At 45.0% G+C, this 21,211-nt stretch overlaps 1 protein-coding gene and 1 long non-coding RNA gene across 4 annotated transcripts in view; one reads left to right on the top strand and one right to left on the bottom strand.

Moving 5' to 3' along the window:
- Positions 1 to 372: 372 nt before the first annotated feature.
- On the bottom strand, positions 373 to 9,072 carry OSR1 (odd-skipped related transcription factor 1). 2 transcript variants are annotated; one of them, XM_075923441.1, is made up of 4 exons: positions 8,264 to 8,618; positions 4,137 to 4,202; positions 2,063 to 2,754; positions 373 to 1,459 (listed from the first exon to the last, which is right to left on the bottom strand). In XM_075923441.1, exons 3-4 carry the CDS (start codon positions 2,707 to 2,709, stop codon positions 1,324 to 1,326), a joined length of 783 nt encoding a protein of 260 aa, XP_075779556.1. In that variant the 5' UTR covers positions 2,710 to 2,754; positions 4,137 to 4,202; positions 8,264 to 8,618; the 3' UTR covers positions 373 to 1,323. The 2 variants fall into 2 exon arrangements, with proteins under 2 accessions (XP_075779556.1, XP_006137642.1); XM_006137580.4 differs by lacking the exon at positions 4,137 to 4,202 and having other exon boundaries at positions 8,264 to 9,072.
- Positions 8,984 to 21,211, top strand: part of LOC142827761 (uncharacterized) — a 95,662-nt gene continuing 83,434 nt past the window's right edge. Inside the window, exons 1-2 of one of the 2 annotated variants that reach the window (XR_012902493.1) lie at positions 8,984 to 11,450; positions 16,919 to 17,056. This is a non-coding gene — a long non-coding RNA (uncharacterized LOC142827761). Of the gene's footprint in view, positions 13,698 to 16,918; positions 17,057 to 21,211 lie in introns of both variants that reach the window. The other variant, XR_012902492.1, reaches the window with a different exon arrangement.

Genomic DNA, 21,211 nt, shown 5'->3' with positions numbered 1-21,211 from the left:
TTTGCCCATTATTCATTTGATTTGTTTTTTAACACTTTTGACATCTAATCTTATCTGCTAATACCCAAGATTTAGTTACCAAGGCGAATTTTTCACAGTAGGCGCACAACAGTGATTTGACTCAACCTTTCCCCCTCCCTCCTTCATATCGATTGACTTTCCTTTGTCGGTAAAAACAGTGACTTACCCATACCCTCCTCCCCCCAAAAAGGCTACTTGCAACATTCACCACTCCCCAGAACACTTATTTTTTAATTACATCACCTGAAAAGGATAGTTTTTACTACTGGGGAGGGAATTCGATTGAGGATTAGATAGAACCCGAAAACAAATGGTTAAAGAACGTTCAGAACATACTTCATCCACTCAGGCTTGCCTGTAAAATAACAATTTATTTTAATACTTAAAAAACATAATCCAGTGATAAATGTCAATTACCAATAATCAGCATAAAGTGCCAAATAGCCATACAACGTTTTTTAATAAACAAAACATATTGGAATGTCTCTTCGTTTTATTTTTAATACACTGTTCAGAAAGCCAGCCTTTAAAATTCGCAGGTTGAGATTTCTCCTACCCACTCGCTCATCGGACACACACACACTTTAAAGTACCACTAAAACCACATTGTGCATAGCATCGGTTTGATTTATTGCCATCACTCTTTCCTTTGGGTATTTTTAAATAAGTCCACAAATTACAAACCACCTCCCAAGGCACTAGACACCAAACCAAAAACAAGATCTCCATGTAGTGTTGATACTGCAGCTCTAAGCTCTATATAAGGCATTTAGTGCATGGCAGATTTCATCACTTGAGATTTAGATCTCTTTGGAACATTTCTTTTAAAAAAGAAAACAGAAACAAACAAACATGTTTGCAAATTGTTCTCCTTGTCTCAATGGCGCTGTCATGAGAAGCCAAAGTTTCAGTTCTTAATTGTCTTCTGGATTTTTTTTTCCTGAAGTGTTTAAGTAAGAAGCTTTATACAGTCAAAAAAAGTATAAAATAAAAAAATGTAAAAAAGTAATACCTTTGGAAGCTACGTTTTTGCTTTTTAAAAAATGAAGATTCCTGTCCAATACATGAGCACCACCTTTTGGCATAAAGTTTATCAAAGCCACACAAGACAGCCAGTTCTCTTGCACTCTCCATATTATTAATATGTTTCAAAGGCAAAACAATACTTTAAACCAGGATTTGGGAACCTTTTATTTTTATAATAAAAAAGAGTTCAGTGCTCCAATCCTGGATAGTTTTGTGTCTGTTCTGAATTTGGCATAAAGTCTGGAGGGGAAGTTAGTTCACTGGGTGTTGGACATTTCAGCATTTAAGTTTGGAAGGTTTAAGCTCCTTTACTTGCGTATGCAGTGTCTTGTGGACGGCTAGAGTTCTGGACTGGCAAAATCCTTTTCCACATTCTTGACACTTAAAAGGCTTTTCTTTAGAATGAATATACCTGGGGGAAAGGAAACAGAGATTAAAAATAGTGACAATTCGAGTAGGTGACCTACCAACCCTCCCCCCCGAAATTCCCCCCCCCCCCACACACACACACAAACAAACGCCCCTTGTTTGTAGCCTACTTCACAAATTACTGCTAAGGCCCAAATAGGAGATGCTGTTGAAAAAGCCAAAATGAGAGACACGGGGGGGGAATATCCATGCAGGAAGCATGCAATACTATGGGAGTCATTATGTACTGCAAATACACTGCTAATGGCTACTTTGTACCTCTGATTAAAACAACTTTCAAAAGTAAGGAGGAAAGGACCATCCCAAATTGAGTGCAAGGAGAGCAGACAAAAGAGGGCATGCTGTCCAGAGAACGCAAGTGTAAGTGAATCTGTAAACGGATTCATCCTCCAAATCAAGAAGCCTCAATCACTTGGGACATCACTAAATTGCACAGAGGAGCAGACAACCTAAGGTGACGGTCCTGCATGGATGGGGGGAAGAACTGGCTCGCCTTTGCATTTGCGCTATAGGAAAGGAAGGGAGGGAGCGAAGCAGAGCCTTTAGTTATTCCCTCACCCTAGTGCTATTAAAATGCTGACGTTACCTGTGATCCCTCAGGTGATCCTGCCTTCGGAAAGCTTTGTGGCAAATGTCACACGTGTACGGCCTTTCGTCGGTGTGGGTCCTTTCGTGAATCAGAAGGTTATAGGACTTGGTGAAGTGTCTGCCACAGAACTTGCACACGAATTCCTTCTTGGTTTTGGACGGTAGCCTCCCCCGGGTGGGTTTCTTCTCCGGCGAGAGCTTGGTTACCTCGAGCAAGGAGCCGAGCCCCGGCGGGGAGCTCTGGCTGTCCGCCTGCCCCAGTTTCGAGTGATCCTCTTGGGTGGCGGCCACGGCGAGGTTGGCGAAGTCAAAGCGGGGTTTGGCTTTAAGGGGCGCGTGGGTGGCTTCTTGCTTGGGCTGGATGACGTGTGGGAAGAGAGGGAAGGCGGGCAGCTGGAACCTGGCGTCCACTAAGCTGGACACCCCGGGCACCTTGGAGAAGGAGGAGCGAGGCAAATGCATTGCTGGGTAACCCAAGGTCCACTGGTGCAGGTGCACGGCGTGCAGGGCGCTGAAGCCGTACAGGTTGGGCAGGTGGTCCGTGGGCACCGCGGGCAGCCCGTTGAACGCTTGGAGGAAGGAATAGTTAGTGAGTTGCAGGGAGGGGTGGATGGGCACGGGGGCCGGTAGAGTCTTACTTCCCATGGTGGCCACTGGGCAGGCGGATCTCGGAGCAGGGAAGGCGAGTGTCTGGAAGAGAGAGGGAGACAAAGACCTTTAGACCGACGAGACAGGTCCACCACCGCCTGCTGCTCTCCTTTGCCTGGGGCGGGCTTCAGAATCAGAGCCCCAGGCTGCGGGGCGTGTCCAGAGCCCCCGGCAGGTCCGTGGAGAGGTTCCCGCTGTGGCTCTGGTGCTGTGCGCTTTGGCCCCTTCCCGCAGCAGCCAGGCAAGCCCAGCCCATAACTGCACCGGTCTGCAGGTCGTTAGGAGCCCTTTCATCCCCTCCCCCCTCTCCCCTCCCGACCCGCTCCTAACGCAAACCATCCCTCGGTAGCCCTCGCTGCAGCGCGGCCTCCTCCGCTTTGCGCACAGCCAAGGGGAGCGGACCCTCTAGGTGGGTTGCGTGTAACTTCCCGCTGCTCGGCTGCGCGCCACCAGGCTACACCCCCAAGCCACCCAGAGAGCTCTCCCCTGCCGCTCCCGCGGGAGTCACAGCCAGATCCCTCGTGTTCCTCCGGGGACGCTTGTTTTCCTGACACCTCCCAGGGTACGAGTTACAACCAAAGCAACCACTCGCCCTCTGCCGCCCTCTCCCCGTTGGGCCCCCGCAAACGTGGACCTCGGCTTTGCCTGGGGTAATGCAGCGCAAGGATGTTAACGTCTCCTGCGCCCAGCCCCGCGCCTCGCTAGCTGCGTCTTGCAAAGCTTCCCCCAGCCCCAGCCAGTCCCCTCAGCCCTTCCCGCTGCTCCAAAGCCGGGGGCAACGTGGCTGGCGCAGTTGTCTCGTGGCGATGCTGAAAGTCCTTCCCTGTGTCTGAGGGAAACCAGAGGGTGCCCCATGGGCACCGGCATCTATGGCTGGCGGTGATTTTTTTCTCAAGCGAGTAACTCCCCCTCTCTTTTAAACTGAGAAGTAAAGACTTGATCCCAGCCAAAAGCCCTGGGTCCCGGTGGCAAGTCTGAACTTTTCCTTTAGAAGGGGACTAGACCTTCTCACCTCAAGCTAGATCCATGTCTTAATAACACACCCCCTCCCCTTTAAAACTCGGGGTCAGCCAAAGCCAGTGTGCGGTGAAGCCAACTAACCATCCCTTTCCGAGGAGAGTTAAGGCCAGTGACTTTCACACAGCACATGCTGCCTCGTAGTGATTGCGCGCGCCAGCGATTTTCAATCAGATCCCCGCGCAGAAGCCCGCAGGGAGTTCTTGCCCAATGGAGGCCAGGCTACGGGCTCCCGCAACCTCCTGTTGAAGGGTTTGCACCGAGGCTCGCCTAGCAAAGTGTGATCCAAACCCATGGAAGTCAAAGGGAGGGGATCTTGGGATGGAACAGGGGTCCCCAGGCCCTTCCGAACCAGTCCTCTGCACTCCAGCTCGGAAGGCAAAGGATATATTGATGGAGAGACAAACCTGGAAATACTCGGTCCTTCCTGCAACCAGTCATTAGCGCAGGCACATCTCCTGCCAGCCGCTTGTCTGGGGGAAAGGGGAAACAGCAGCGGATATTTTAAATCTCACCCCTCTTCAGTGACACATTTAGATGCGAGAAGGAAAGGCTCCTTTCTAGTTTGGTTCTCGATGCTTGTTTGATCGCGTAGAAGAGTCTCTGCTACGGCTATTTTGGGCCCTGGAATGGTTAGGAATTCGCTTTGCCAATTTGCTAGTTTCTCTCAGTATTTACCCAAGGCGATTCTTCCCCCGCCCCATTTCTGAAAGATTATGGGGTTCTGATCAAGATGAAGGGACTTTAAAAAAAAACTGACACATAAAGGCCCCGTTTGGAGAAGAGTTTACAAACGAGCACCAGGTTGCCAACTATCCATAGACTCAGGCAGCAAAAGAAACCTGATGGCGGAAGCGTTCTACACGCCAGGCAAACAAAAGAGATATACATAGATGAGATGAAAAGGAAGCTAGCCGTCGAAGAAAATATGTTGGGAGGGAAGGGGTGAAGGCGGAAGATTATGAGAGGGGATTTTTTTTCTCCGAGCAGCGCCGTATTCTATCCCAGGCCACCTTTCACACCGCTTTACAGAAATCAACCGCAGGAAAGGAGACCCAAATCCTATAGGAATTACATCGCAATGACCCAGAATAAAAGAGTGTGGCATTTGTCCTAGATCTACCTTTGCTAATTGGACATTTTGTATAGAGGCTGATTTAAAAACCCATACACGCTACTTTCCCCGCCCCTTAACTGTTCAGGGGCCAGCGGTCCTATCTGTGTGTGAGATTTGATCATCTTAGAGACAGAGACGCTGTTTACTTTTAATAAAGTGCTACTTGTGTCTCTTTATACAGTACAAGTGTCTTGATAACTTATTTCGGGAACAAACTAAACTAACTACACCTGACCGACCATTCCGTGTAGAAACCCGAATTATCTGAATGTCACACCGGTTATCATTCTAAATCAGTACCCTGCTAATTCTTATCGTTGAAACCGTGTGCTAAGCAATAGCAAACAACGAATTTCGAATCCAGAATTCTGCCTCCTCCATTTGCATATCTTTAGAACATGTTTTATTTGTAAAAACCCAGAAATATGAGAGACAACCCCCCCCCCCAGACACATTTAGGTAACACCGAATGTTACGAAGATGTCCACATGTTTTTAAAAATCGGCTTCAAATTTCCAAACGAATACACGGATAAATCAAAAAGAAGTACAAATGATTTATAATAGCACCCATTGTCCTAATTATGTTGTTTGCTAGAAGCAGTTTTATTTTTTCTAAAAAAAGGAAAAGACTCAGGGGGCGGGGTGTTCAGGTTGATACAAGTTCGTTGGCACCCTTCCAGAAACAAAAGCTACATTTTTGCTCTGTACAGCTGTGGCAGTCAAAAATATAGATGAAGAACAGCTTATTTCGTAGACAAGTCTCTCTTTGGACATCAAAGGGATTGTCTATTTCGCTCTTCAGTACTTTTTTACTCTTTCCCTTACCCACAGAGAGATCAACGTTTCTTTGATTTCGGTGTCACCTCTACCTTTAATTCTGCTTCATGTAAACAGATCGCTATCTTTTTTTCCCCCAACAAGAGTTATTTGCTTCAATCGTCCCCACCCCCCTCGCAATAAAACTGTACAGTTTTTAAACACAAGATTTGCTTGCTGAGTAATTGAGAGCAAATCACTTGTGTACTGACACAGGACTGAAACAAAACCCACTCTTGCCAAGATAAATTTACCCTGCAAAATAAGATCATAAACTTGAAAGACTACATCTGTCCCCAGCTTTCTTGCCCTTTGTCCTGTTTTGGGGATTTGGTCTTGCTATTGTCTAATTGCCATTTTTTACAACTAGAGGAATAGTCACGTTCCAGTAAATTCATTCTCCCCTATTTATAAATAAGAAAAATATTAGGCAAACTTGTTGATGATAGCCTCTCAAGAATCGGAATTAAATTAATCTCACGGCAATCTTGTGGTTAGTCAGCATTTCTACGTTTCACTTTGAATTATCTATTTCTGATGTGTCTTTTGAGAGGGATATTTGTTATATTAAATACTTGACTCATAAATAATGAGTTTTACTGATTAGTTCCACATGGGGGAATAGATGAAGTAAATTAGCTTGAAAATGTTGCTTATTTTTACAAACATGATAAATTGGTGGTTATAAAACTTCAGATTCCTGGGGATTTAGAGGGTGGGGGAATATCTAGAACTCCTGCCACAAGGATCATCTGTCAAAAAAAATCCACCCTGTTTCGAATTAACTATTTAAAATTTGTAAGGCAAATACCTTCGATTAAACTGGAACTCTTTGCAGAATAGTATTAGAGTGCCAGCTAGTCTATATTTCCTTAGAGCTAGAATTTGTATAATCGTAAACGAGGAAATTGACCTTATAGTTTACCTGGGTTTACGAAACTAGCTGCAAAGTGAATTTGAGTTGCAAATTGTTCTTTCGCTCTGCATTTGGTAGCGTGATGCTCTGGAGAACCCGACCAGAGAATTCCACGCAGATTTATTCATCTTATTAATGAAGTGTGCAGAATCTATTAAGGAAGGTTTATGCTGGTCTAATTGAGCGCGGAGGAGTTAATTGCTTACATTAATGAGGACTGGAATGACTCAATCACCATGTGCCTCGGATCTCTCTGCTAAATCCTTATAAAATCATCATTCACATTTTATCCTGAAGTCAGTGCTGACACGCCTTGCGGACCACCGTAACCGTAGCAAATGCTGATTAATACAAGCATATGTTATACTCCCCAAAATCAAATTCACTACAGATTGCTCAATGTGAGCATTCAATACAGCCCTTTTAAAATCACTCAGCCCAGATCCTCACGAAACAGCCATTTCGATGTTCTTACGGTGCAATTAAACACGCCGATGTAACGTATTTTTCTTCCTTTCAAATACAGCAGTGCTTAGAATGCCCTCTGCTAGAAAACATGCATAGGAGCTCCTGCTAATGTCACGTTATAAACAAGCCCGCCGAACAATTAGAAAAAAACCCGGGAGCATAAAATTATTGTATTGATGTTTACACCCTCTTGACACGAGAGTTCGAAAGCCCTAGCCTTCTTTCCACGTAATAATAGCAACCTTTTCCTCCATCCTCAGCTCCCTTTCCCCCAAGCTGCCCGGATCCAAGCAACTGAAATAAACTTCTCAAACTTCACGAGCCAGCTGTAGGCTAACGAGAGAGTGTAACTCATTCCCCTAGGCCTTGTGCCTCAAACCGGACAGGTTTCCCACCGATCTCCTGAGCACACCGATCTCTAGCTCTGTATGACCTACAATGACACTCTGTACTAGCATCTTGATCTCGTCCCTATTTAGGTTAGTGGTTTTACTCTGACTCTTCTGGGTACATGGTAAATCCGTGCACCTGCTTGGGAGTCAACAACTCTAAGCACCTTTCTTGATTTTATTTTCATCTGGCAGCTCCACGCAGCCTCAGCAGAAATCTACAAAAAGGTCTAGTTTTTATATAGCTCCCTGTTTGACAGCCAGAAATAACAAGAACAAACGATCGAACCTCCGCTTTTGCACGAACATTTGACAGAACTTGTTTTGTTGCCTCCCAATGGGATGTAACATCAGGCTCAGTTCTGCTCTGTCTGAAAGAGGAGAATGCTCAGTGCCTGGTAACTAGAACGCGCAGAATTGCTCGCACAATCACACACATCTAAACGCGGAAGTCTACACAGGGCATTCAAGCAACTCGAGGCCGTGGGGGACTGACTAACCCCGGGTTTTGCAGACCGCCTGTTAAATGTGCCAGTCCTATCTCCATTTAAAAGCATAGTTTGAAGTGCACAGGGGAACGAGCAGCTCCGTACGGGATATGCATGTTTTTCAAAAGCAGCAAAAGATCCAAGCCCCATTTACAGGCTTTTAGACTGGTCCCCCTCACCCCGCGCCCCCAAAGACAAAAAAAAAGTCCTTCTAACGACAGCAGTTCTGTCCCTTCTCTTGCACTGTCCGAGAGAGGGGGGAGGGAACACTTTGGACCGATGTAGCCAACCACAGAGACTTGGGGGGAAAAAACAATAGTTGTTGCTTTTTTATTTACCTAATCCCGATCTGTGCTCCACCGCTGGCAGAAGTTAAAAGATCCGGGGCTAAATTGGAGCTGGTAAAAAGTTGGGCTAAGTTAGTGAGTCTCGTGGCCCTTGTTGGGCTCTCTTTGCACGGCCCCCTCCCAACCCCCACTGCTCCTCCAGCCGGGTACAGACAGATCCTAGAGAGCAGAGGGAGCCAGGTGCTCCAGCGGATGGAGACTCTGTCCCTCCTCCTCCTCCTCCTCCTCTTGCTGCTGCTGCTGCTGCTGTATGTGGGTCTGAGGGCAGGCGCGCCTTGGAGAAGCCGAGCTCAGACTGGAGTGATCCCTTCCCTCCAGCCTCCTCCTTATTTCAACTCCCATCCGGACGCTGGGCATGCGCACTACGGAGGGAAAGTGTCTCGCTGGGAAGCTCCAACTTTTCAACTCAGCGGCTTGTTGCGGGGCAGCCAGATCCCAGCCCGCCCGGCTCCCAGGGCATCTCCCTGAGGCCACCCCCGCCGGGACACCCGTCGGCGAGCCGGGCTCCGAAGCCGCGCGTGGCAGGGTAGCAGCCTCGGCGCCCCACCCGGGGGAGCCTGGAGCTGCCCCTCTCTGGCAGTCCCCCGCCCCTGCTCCCCAGCGCAGCCTCTAAGCCGCTTCAGTCCTCTGTGCCCGGGACAGGACTGCCCGCTGCCCCAGAAGGGACCCATAGCTCGGCGGCAGGGCCCAGGCTCCCCTCCCCTGTGGGCAAATTCACAAGTTTGACGCCCCCTCGGGATCCACTTCTCTATCTGGATCCAGTGGATCCACACTGCCCGGAGTCCGCCTCTATGCCTCTTCGCCAAACCCCGCACAAGATCCACCCTCTCTTCCGCACCACGTACCGGTGAAGAAGCCTCTCTCGGATAAGCCCCGTTTAACCTGGGCTCAGCCTTCTCTAACCAGCGTCCTGGGCAGGATCCACTCCCCAAACTAGATCCCCCGATCCAGCCCGCCTGACTTCGCTCCATTCTCCATTGGAGAGCAACTCCCCGGAACGAGTTTTCACACCGTGTGAAAACAGCCAGGTCACTAATCCTCTCCTGCGGTTTTACCGAGTGTCAGGACCACCGAATGGCGTGCACAACATTCTCCTTTGAGCCCGGGGTCAGACAATTTAGGCAAAGCAAAGTAGCCCTTGAAAGCGAGAGAGGTTAAACGTGCTTTATAATTAATCCTAGGGCCATAACCCCCTTGCCTATTTGTTATTCCTATTCATCCATCCGTTCACACTCTTTAGGGCCGGGAAGGAGAAAATTGCCTGAGTCCATTATATGATGCCGAAGAGCAGCGAGAGTGATATAATATGTGGGCGAAGACAGATTTGTCAGGCTAACATCGTTTTGTGCTCCGGGATCAGCGTGTTATTTGCATGGCTACCTTTGTCACTGTCACCCTTACAATTACTTTGCAAGTCTCCGCAGAGACAGCTGTACTCCCGGGCTATATTGGGCGATCAAAGAAAGGATGAAAATGAAAGTTTCTTGGAAGAATATTCAAGAAAATTCAAGATTAGACACCTTCGCATCCCCACGTTCTCCAAAGAACCCCGCAATTTTGAGGAGCACGATGCGATCAGCCAGCCCTCAGTTATAGGAAAATAATGTTCCAGATTTTTTAAACTTCTGTCGAAAATTAATGGTCCTTCTAATGTGTAGGGGCCACAACGAGGTGGACTAAATTACATTCCATTTCGTTCCGAGCCAGCATTTTTATTCTTATTCCTCGGGACAAAACTGTAGGAAGTGTCATGATTTACAAAGTGCTTTAAAAACACTCACCGTGGAATATTATTATTTAAAACAAGTCAGATGCTTATCTCAGTCCCCTACAACAGAATAAAATCCATCACCAAAAGGCATCTCCTTACTGGACACTTCTCTTTTTCCACATAAGAGGAACGCGCGCGCGTGTGTGTGTGTGTGTGTGTGAGTGTGTGTGCGCGCGCGCCTATATGTATTTTTAAAACAGAACCAAGCAAGCCTTCAGTTTGGAAATTGATCAGTTAAGCACCAAACGATAATAATAAACAAGCAAACAAACAAATAATACCAGCAGATGCTCAGACGGGGGGGAAAACTAACCTGCAACTTCCTTCCCTCTCTCCCCACAAATAAATCAATAACTGCGCTGAGGAGTGCGGGGGGAAGAAGCAGCAACCTTTAAGTAAAGTTTTGCCTTAGCCAAGCTATCGCCTTTATGATAGCAAGGAGCACTTTTTTGAGGAGGAGGGAAACGGGTCATTAGTTATCTAAATGTAGCTTAAAATTAAAGTGGGTCGTGGGAATACAATTCCAGCGTTTAGTATAACAGAGATATGTTGTAAGTGGGTGATGCCTGAAGATTGTATTGTATTTATGCATTTGTTAAACACAAATATGTTTTGAATTGTCAAGCAACAGGCGTTTTAACTGAAGTTTCAGGTTAACTGCCTCGTTAAGTGTATTTGTCTTAAATATCTGGTGTTTAAATTACAGAGGGCGAGCTGGTCCAAAACTTTTACCCTCCGATGATTTCTTTTATGGTATCCCTTGTTAATTTGCATTATGTCAACTTGCAACAGCAGGGAACATAATACCAGTAACGGGATACAAAGTCACCATTAACACTGACACGCAGGGAATATACTCCCCTTTCCTAGTGAGTATCTGCTGTCGATTAGGAATGTTAGACTTTAAAGAGACTCGTAAAAAGAAAAGGCATCTGCGTCCAAAGTTAGCCACGTTGTTAGGAATTAGACGCTATTGTGACTGCTTCAAGGAGCTGAATTTACCCTTATCCTTGGCATCGTACGGCTGGAAGGTAAGGCGCTGAACCTGCCCATTGCCAAAGACTGGCCGCCCTGAGAAGCCAAGGATACAGTGCCAATTTCTGTTCAGGTGTAAACCCGAAATAACTGAAGTGACTTTACTTCGGATTCACTCGTGCGTATAAGAGCAAAAACTGGCTCCATGAAACAATCTTTTGATGCTTTTTTTTTTAAATCACAACGAGCTATCGTTTGGGTTTCGATCACACCTGGATTTTAAATTCAGTTGGAAGGTCTCCGAGAGGCAATTCCGACGGCAAGTTTTGGTTTACTCTCACACAGAACACAATACCCTCCCCCGAACACACTCTCAAGGTACACTCCAAAGCAAATGAGCTCTGCTTAAATTGCTGAAACTGACTAGCGTAGGTAAGTATTAAAAAGCGTTCCTTGTCTGATAAAGGCTCAGTGGAGGGAGCGAGAGAAAGGAAGGGTTTCTATATTTTTCACGTGTTTAAGTGCTAGATATTGTTATGCGGGCAGTTTCCTGTGACCACCCTTTAACTGGGGGTAAATTCTGTACTCACTTAAACGATTTCGGGCCCGATCCTGCAGTTTTGCCGGCAAAACTATCAGCGGCTTCTTTGAGGGGTTTCGCTGGCAAAGGATTGCAGAATGGAACCGCGCTTGCCAATTGCCCATATTTGTTTAGGGGAAACATTCAAACCATTTCTTAGCGCCCGCTCCAGGCGCCTTGAAGGGTTCCCCAGGGGCAGGGAGGCGTTTAAAGGACTCTTTTACAGGCTGGTGCTTGAGAGCGTCTTGTCCCAGCACAGAGCAAGAGGCGCATTGCTAGTCCACGCTCCTGCTGCTGCTTAGATCGCGGGACCCGGCAGTCCAGAATCCTGGGGGGCGAGGGGGGGGGGGAAAGGCTGCGTTAGTTCAACAAGGGCCGCGCACCGCGTGGTTTCTCTCTGCAGCTTTACTAAGGTCCCTGCCGCTGGAACTCCATGCAAACTGCACAAGGTGGGGGATTCAATCCCCCCCCACCCCCACCAACGTTCCCTCCCCCCCTCCCCCAACAGAAGCAGAAACAGAAGCGGCCCCGGCGCCACGCGGGGTTTCATTCTTCTTTTGCATCGCAGTTAAGCACCAAGTCCGCGCAACCCGGCTGCGCCCGCCTGGCACAAGCCCCTCTCGGAAATCGGTGGGAGACCCAGGGGAGCGTTCTAAAATGGATTGCCTCGAAAAAGCTCATTGGCACTAAGCACTCAAAGGTGCTGAACAAGCAGGAGGCATCATTCCACGAGCAAAGAAGGTCTAACATAGCCTTGTCCTAACACCTTTCCTTCTGGGCCCCGGCGAACACATGGAAACCTCCCCATGAGTGCAGGATCGGGTCCATTTAATTTTCAGACTAGCTTCCCACCACAAGGTATATGCCACAAGAAACAGAGTAAAGCCAGGTCCTTCTTTTATTGACACCCTTGTAAATCCGGACTCACTCCATTTCAGTAAATGGAGTGACTCCAGATTTACACTGGTGTAACTAAAAGCAGAATCCGGCTGAAACTATTCAGAATCCAAATCACCTGATCAAAATTATGAATATTTGTTTTAAAGTAGCTCCTAAACTTAAAACTCAAATACACAGTCTAATTTCAGTTCACAATTGTTATTCTAATCATTCTAATTGCTACTAATGACAATAGCCACAAACAAGATGTTATACTTGATCAAAAGATGGTGGAAATATTCAAGAAAATATCTGGAGGGAAAATGAGGGAAAAATCATCAATGTTTAAAATTTGGGGAAAACCAAGAAAATTATTTATTTTTTGTGCAAAACTTTGTCAACATTATATGATTTTTTAAAAACTTGCAGTCACCTCTAGGGTGCACTACAAATAACAGCAAATCTGGAGTATCATATTCTTGTTAGCAAGTCTATGATTTTGTGGAAATTGTTAAGTTTTTTTAGCCTATTTTTTAAAAAAAGAATTATTGTTGTCCTTTGACTAATGAGCTAACATTGTTGCTTAGAAAAATAATAACAGCAAATAGTCTAGTAGCACTTTAAAGACTAACAAAACATGTCATCGGTATCATGAGCTTTGGTGGGCACAACCCACTTCTTCAGATGAAATCGATTCATAAGCAGACTCAGATTTCTGCTTAAAATCTGATATGATATGATATGACTCTCAGTTTACCCTTCCACATGATGTTCTAAGCACTAGAGGTGATTCTCTGCCAGCTTCCTTTTTAAGTTTTAATCCCATTAAGAATACAAATCCAGACCATTAAGTAGATTAATAATTTTTCATTCAAGCATCCCAAAAAACTACAAGCAACTAGTTAAATTCAAGTTCTTTTCCCCGTTTTTATTTACAGTGATGTGAAGTCAATTGTACAAATGATTCCATTTTTTAACATTCAACCCCTGCAGATCAGTGTTAATACTGCAGTGGTACTCCTCACCCTGCTGCATTTAGAATCAGCATTTCCATTATAATTTCCTATTTTCAGGAGTTTTTACAGTGGTCATAAAATTCAATCCAGGCTCAAACTTGGCATTGTAGGTTCCTCCCAGGAGTCCTTTCTTTTTGTTGTATTTGAAAGAGGAAACCATTTATCTGTTTTTACATTACAACGGTGCAACCAAAGGAAGCGAATGTAAGGTTTGCAGAACAGTTTTGTAGTTTATTACTCTTACTTTCATTCAGCTGTATGGTATCTGTCATGGATGTGAATATATATTCTGAACTAGTAAAATAAATTAATGTTTATCATTTTAAAATGCCTGCTTTTCTAAACTTGTATATCATTAGTAATTGATCCCCAATGTGAGCTAATGTTTTCAGATGCTTGGAATAAATGGATCAAGTCATTTTATTGTTGAACTTACTCTGTTTATTAACTATGCAGATGTTTAGCATGTAGATTTGAGGAAGGGTATATGCTCTCCTCCCACCCCCACAGCCCTTTTACTGCATATTGGAAATAGAGCAGATAAAGGAACTATGGATTTAGGCACACCTAAGTATTCATTTACATGATGTATTGTAATGGTTCAATAGTCCCTTTAGAATCATTTTATTTTATCAGGTCGAAAACCATCTTTAAAAAAAATGCAAGGCTGTGGTTGAACTGAATTATATGTGCTACTTATCCACCTATGTAATTTCCATAGCTGTGGAAACAACATGGTGCTGCAAGTAGCATGGTGCAGCATGCAGGTTTTAGTGGCATGAATTTAGGGTTGGTAAAGACCTGAGTGAGTTGTGCAACTCAACCGAATGCCAATGAGACATTAATCTCACATCCCACTGTCAGGGATTCTGCAAATGTCACATGTTTTTCAGGAATCTAGGAATCTGTCTAGGGGTATAAATCATCCAGTTCTCCTAACCTTGACAGATCATGTTGAGGTACCATTTTACTGCAGTTTAAGGAGCATACACTCCTACACACCTGTATGGATAGATAGATAGGTGCTATAGAATTCTATAACATGCTATAGAATTTTGTGTCGATGGCTTTTTGTGTAGATGCGAGTACACACACACATGCATACAATGTCCTGTGTTAATGTTATTCTTTTGGGGAAAAGAAAGTATCTTTTTCTGTGTTTGTAAAGTGGAGTGGAAATTTAAAAGACTATGTACATATTGGATAATACTAATCATTACTCTGAGTAATAATGAATGAAGGGCTTTGGAATCCTTTGGAAATAAAGACACCTTTTGGCTGTTTGGTGATCATGGCCTAATGATTAAAAAAAATGGGAATCAGGACTTCTGATGCTAATTTTCCTTATATGGTATTGATTCACGATGACATTGAGCCTGTGACTTAGAGCTGATGCAGCACCCTCTACCGTCAGAGAAAATTCACCCACTGATTAGCTGGATTTAGCCTTCAACTTCTTTGCACCATGATTTACCTGTCTTTAACAAATGTGTACAATAATATTTAAATGTATCAGAAGAGTGCTGAGAAAGCTGATAAATTGATAAGACTAAACCTGTATACAGTAGTCTGGTTGGAACAATATGTGTGGGAATAAGTTTATATTGGGCCTTGTCCAGACTAGCAACAGTCAAAGCTATAATTCACCATCTGTGCAGCTTCTATGGAGATAGCAATGGTAGAAGCAGTAGTGCAGACAGGACCCAAGTGTATTTACTCAACTACTTGTACTGTCCTCATCACTGTAGTATCTGACTGACTGCCAGTAGCGTACTGACCGATGTGACTAACATCTGCCATGTGTAGGTCATTCCTCTCGCTCCCCCTCTCCACAAAGGGGAGAATTGTGTGTGCAGTGGAATGAAAAGTTTTGATAGGGTTTTGTTTTTGTTTTTAATGAACACACTGCTCAGTGTTTATGTTAGAGAAGCCAGCTTCAAGAAGTGCCTTGCACTTGGAGCAGAAAGTGGTGGTGTCTTTAGTTCATGCCACAGTCTCAGAGCTGCCCCCAAGAAAGCTCTGTCTCCTGCCCAGGTGAGTTTTATCATCATGGTAGAATGTTCCATTGTGCCTGAGGCGTGAGACTGTTGACCATAGTCTTCATCCTAGAGCATTAGGTGACTGTTTCCATATGCTGGACCCAGGCCACTAAGTGGTTTGACGATATGGACTGAGATATTGAATTTGACTCAATGGGAAGGTAGTCTAGAGCAGACCTGAGAAAAATACAGCCCGCGGGCTGGCTCTGGCCCCCAAAGACTCAGGATCCAGCCCACGGAGGCAGCGGGGAGCCCCACGCAGGCTCCCCTGCTTGCCCCGCAGCCCCACATGCTGCTCAGAAATGTGACTGAGAAGTGCTTTCTCATTACGAGCCCAGAGAGGAGGAAGGAAGATTCAAATGCTGTTCCCACCTCCAGCACACTACCATTGGCCAGTTTCTGGCCAGAAATTGGACAATGGGAGCTGCCTGTTTGAATAACATGCAGCCACAAAGCATAAGCCCCCTCCCCTCCTGCTAAATTAACTCACTCAAGCACATGGCCTGGCAGACAGAAACATTTTAATCTCTGTAAGCCTTTAGCTTGGCAGGCAGGCTGGTTTGGCTGCTGGCTGGTAAGTCTCCTGGTCAGAGCCTGCCTCTTGCTCCCCAACCTCTTCCTTCCCCACTCCTGCCCAGCTACTCCACATATCCAAATCTTTGGCTCCCCTCTTGCACCCATATCCCTTCCCAGATTTGGCACCCCAATCTCATGCCCAAAATCACAATCCCCTCTTACCCTAGATCACTTCCCAAAATCCTGCACCCCAGTCACCTGCCCTAGGTCGCAACTGCCTCCTTCACCCAAAATCCCCCCAGATCCTATTCTCCCTGCTATACTCCAACCCCTTACTCCAAGCTCCTTTCTGTACCCAACCTTCATCCCAGAGCCCGCACCTCCTCCATTAATACCAAGGAAGAGTGAGGCCTTCGACCACTTTCCAAAATCTTAGAGTGGCCCTTTATAAAAAAAATATTGCTCACCCCTGGTCTAGAGAGTGGAAGATGAGTTTAATTTATCCAATTATTTACCACTGTGTAATCTGTTTGCTATTGCTGCCCATTAGATAAAAGTCTCAGAGGGGTAGCCAGTTAGCTTAGAAATCACACAAGGGACCATATTTCCAGCCATGCACAGAGCTATTGTGAGTCATTTATCACCAAGACAGTGAGTAGTACCACACTGAACAGAGCAGCTGCATCAACAGAACTGCACTTGACCAGCAGTCAGCTCTACTGGTGGTAGCAGTGAGCAAGTCTATAGTGTGGAGAAGCAGTTTTTATGAACATCTCCAGTCCTCTGATCTCAGCCATGGTCCCTTTCCAACACAGCACAGTGACCATAGCACTAACGATCTGGCTCTGTACTGTTCTCTCATTTTAACAGACTGTTGCTGTGACTGCATGACTCTATACCAGCTCTGTGATTTAACCCTGCTCCCACAGAAGTCAATGTGAGGTTTGCCACAGAACTCTATCCAGCGGTGCACCACTTCAATGCATCTATTTTTGTATAGTCCATAAGGTAGGGCAGATTCAATTCCTTTGTTTGTTATATCTTGCAGAAAAGATTTTATATTAGCAGAAAGTTTTATTATAACTAATATGTATAATGTATAAATCTTGATCAGATTTATTCAGTTCACTCCACTGGTTCAAGGAAATACTTATGACTAACAGGGCAAATACTGTATTGTTCAAATCTTCCTTAAATATAGGCTCATGGATGATGCATTTAAACCTACGTATTTTAACTATATGCCCCATCATCCACAATGTCTTTGCTGTTTTCAGCAGATTCTAAATTTATATATATATATTTAGCACAGTAGACAGAAGGGAATATCTGTGATTTTTAATTTTTTTAAGCTTTAGTTTTATAAAAAGAAATGCACTCACATTGAAAACTACACGGAAATAAAGTCAAAGGATCAGCCGAAACTCACAGGATAAAGAGGAAGGGAAGAGTTGAGTCAGAAAGACTATTATACTACATTATGCTGAAATGATGCAAATAAAAGGTCATCTACCAGGGAATATATCCTGCCATTAGGTGTTCTTCAATACCAAATAAGCCGTAATATCTATGCTCAAGGGAGAGGTTAAGTATAACCAGAGTTTCAGCTCTAACTGAGAATTCCTTGCTATTTGTGGTTTAAGGTCATTCCCTCAAGGTTATTTTTAGATAGGTTTTGTGTACAAGTCTGTAAATGTACTACAGCTAGAGCGTTACTGTACAGAATGGGATCATAAAATCATTTTTTCAGCCACAATGTTAAAGAAAACTCGCCATCTGCTGGTCAGAGAGCGACTGGTTTCACACTTCTCCAGATAAAATAAGATAAATTAATTTTACTAACATTCAACTAATTCTTATTTCACATTTATATTACATTTAAAACATTAGCTCTGATCCATTCGATCCATTCTTATTTTAAAAGCCAGATTTCTTACTAAAAATCACGAAGAGATTCTATTCTGTCCTGGAATTTATTTTAAAAAAATCTATTTTTCAGCATAAATAAATGTTTCCTGAGGTTTTTTTTATTTTATTTCACTATTATTAATTTTTATTATTTCATGTTTTAGTGTCTCATCCCAGAAGCCATCTCTTATTGTTGCTACTTAGCATGAAAAGGCACCATGAGTATTTGTGATTTCCATCGTGATGGTGGGTTTTCTACAAATCAAATTTTAATTAATGCCCAGAGACACCAATGTTTTATCTTATACATATTTCTGAAAGTTTGTTTGTCCCAAAAGATCGCCAAAATGGTAAGAGCTAGAAACACCACATTTTGCACGGATACTACTGATTTCCTAATTTAAATCACTGGATTGGTTATATCTCGAAATTGGTTCCTCAGATTCCCCCAGAGCCCTAATTGGGCCCACTGATAATTCTGAAAGATCTCCGAAACGGTAAGAGCTAGAAACACCAAATTTTGCACAGACACTACTGTTTTCTTAACTTAAATCACTGGATTGGTTATATCTCAAAATCAGTTTCCCCAAGTTCCCTCAGAGCCTCAATTGGGCCCACTGATAATTAACTTTTAGTAGTGCCTGATCATAGGCATTTGTTGGACTCTTCTGTTAAACATGTCACATAAACTGCAACTACGAGATCCTACAGGATAAAGCATGTGGGCACCTGCAGCACCATCAAGGGAAAGCCCATGGGGGAGAAGCTGCAGTGGGGCAGAGAATCAGCAACCTCCCCTATACTGGGGAACCAGCAGATCTCTAGGACAGACCCAAATGTGGCTGATGCTGGCTGGGGTCTAGCCTTGCTACTTGTGGCTGGGAGAAGTCTCCAACTATCACAGCCTCTCAACATCTTCATGCAGCCAGACTCCGACTGAACCCCTTCTGGAAATTAAAGTTGCTTCCCCCCACCCCGCACACCCAAATGAGTCATCCCGCCACTTGCCCTCCTTTGGGCTGCGTGCATTCTCCTGGCAGGGCTGTGTGCATTATCAGCAAGTGCCACAGGCATTAGGCACTTTGCAGGATCAGCTCACAGTACAAAGAGGAGGTGGGTAGGAGGACAAGGTTTTGAGCACCATGGAGCCTGAGGAGGACACGGTACACTCAGAACAGCCTATTCTCATTAGAACAGGTACATTCAAGTGCTGCATGTTCTGATTATCTAGATATCACTCACTGCACCTGATCTGAAGATCTTTCACTTTGTCTGATCAATGCAACCAGTCCAGCTGCCGCTAGGAAGTCCATTCAGGTTGTCCCATTGAGCATGCACTGAAGGCACTAGGGGAGTGGCTTCTTGGGGAGCAGTGATTTGCTGCTGCAGCAGAGCCCAGGAGACATCCCCTCCATTTCTCAGGGCTTCTGGCAAGGAGGCTACAGGCATTGGTTTGAATAGAGTCTTTAAGGAAAGATGGGCCTTCCTGATTTGTGGGGATTGAGAAAAGAGACCCTATGGGATTTGTCATTTTTTAAGCACATCACTAGCTAACTTAATTTCTTAAAGTAATATATCAGAGAAAAATATTTTCAATAAAATATACTATGTTAATGTAATTGACATAGTTCATTCATCTCACCTTTTACTATATTTTCCCCAGGCGACGCTGGGTATTTCTGCTAGTTAGAAATATTCCTCATTCCCGAAATAAGGAAATGCTTAATATTTTAAATGTAATCGTAGGTTGACTAACTTTTCATTGATTAGATTACTGAATGAGTAACACTAAGAGTACATCTACACAGCAAGGCTTAACTCGAAATAAGGTATGCAAATTGAGCTACGTCAATTGCATAGCTTATTTTGAAATAACTTATTTCAAAATTGGAACTGTCTACATAGCACTTATTTGAAAATAGAGCACTCTTCCTCCTCATACAATGAGGGTTACAGGACTCAGAATAAGAAGTGCTCCAGCTTGACAGTATTTCACCATTATTCCGAAATAACTGCTTGCTGTGTAGAAACGGACTAAGGGTATGTCTACACTACAGCGCTAATTCGAACTAACTTAGTTCGAATTAGTTAATTCGAACTAAGCTAATTCGAACTAATGCATCCAGACTAAAAAACTAGTTCGAATTAGCGTTTTGCTAATTCGAACTAGCATGTCCACATTAAGTGGACCCTGAACCGGGGTTAAGGATGGCCGGAAGCAGTGCCGGCAGGACATCAGATTAGGACTTAGAGCGTGGAGCTGCTGCCTCAGGCTAGCAAAGGGCTGTGCATAAAAGGACCCGACCCCCACCCCGGACAGACAGTATTCAGGGGTGCCCCGCTTGCAAAGCAGTCCTGGCTTGGAGTGCCCTGAGTGCCCACACTGGGTACATCACAGCACTCGGCCATCAGACCGGCTGCACTTGCCGCAGGCTGCCATCTGGGAAGAGGGGGCAATTGGGGGGCTGCAGGAGAGCTTCCACCCCCAGAAGCCCACAGAGCCAGCCCAGTCCTCCCCATCGGGGGCTCGTACCCCATTCCTCCCTCACCTCCTTCCACTTACCCCTCCCTAGGCCCCCTTCCTGATGTACAAAATAAAGAAAACGTGTGGTCAAAAATAGAATCTCTCTTTATTGAACAAAACTCGGGGAGACTGGGAAAAGGAGGTGGGAGAGGGGAAGAGAGAGGGTGGGAGAGGGGAGGGCAACTAAAATGATCAGAGGTTTGGAAGAGGTCCCATATGAAGAGAGGCTAAAGAGACTGGGACTTTTCAGTTTAGAAAAGAGGAGACTGAGGGGGATAGGATAGAGGTCTATAAAAGCATGAGTGGGGTGGAGAGGGTGCATCAAGAAAAGTTCTTCATTAGTTCCCATAATAGAAGGACTAGAGGACACCAAATGAAATGAATGGGTATCAGGCTTCAAACTAACAACAGAAAGTTCTTCTTCACAAAGCAAATAGTCAACCTGTGGAACTCCTTGCTGCAGGAGGCTGTGAAGGCTAGAACTAGAACAGAGTGTAAAGAGAAGTGAGATAAAGTCATGGTGGTTGGGTCCATGGAGTGGTATTAGCCAGGGGGTAGGAGTGGTGTCCCTGCCTAAAGTTTGTGGAAGGCTGGAGAGGGATGGCATGAGACAAATGGCTTGGTCACTGTCTTCGGTCCATCCCCTCCAGGGTCCCTAGGGTTGGCCGCTGTCGGCAGACAGGCTACTGGACTTGATGGACCTTTGGTCTGACCCAGGACGGCCATTGTAA

Source organism: Pelodiscus sinensis, chromosome 3 (genome assembly GCF_049634645.1).
Source record: "Pelodiscus sinensis isolate JC-2024 chromosome 3, ASM4963464v1, whole genome shotgun sequence".
Taxonomy (NCBI): domain Eukaryota; kingdom Metazoa; phylum Chordata; order Testudines; family Trionychidae; genus Pelodiscus; species Pelodiscus sinensis.
Note: the sequence above shows the minus strand (reverse complement) of the source record. Positions and strands in the feature narration are given on the sequence as shown.

Bases quoted from the DNA above. Each gene is read 5' to 3' on its own strand.
- OSR1 (XM_006137580.4), bottom strand. From the start codon at position 2,709: ATGGGAAGTAAGACTCTACCGGCCCCCGTGCCCATCCACCCCTCCCTG. The intron at 1,460-2,062 runs GTAACGTCAGCA...CCTTTCCCCCAG, and splicing joins GATCACCTGAGGGATCACAG to GTATATTCATTCTAAAGAAA.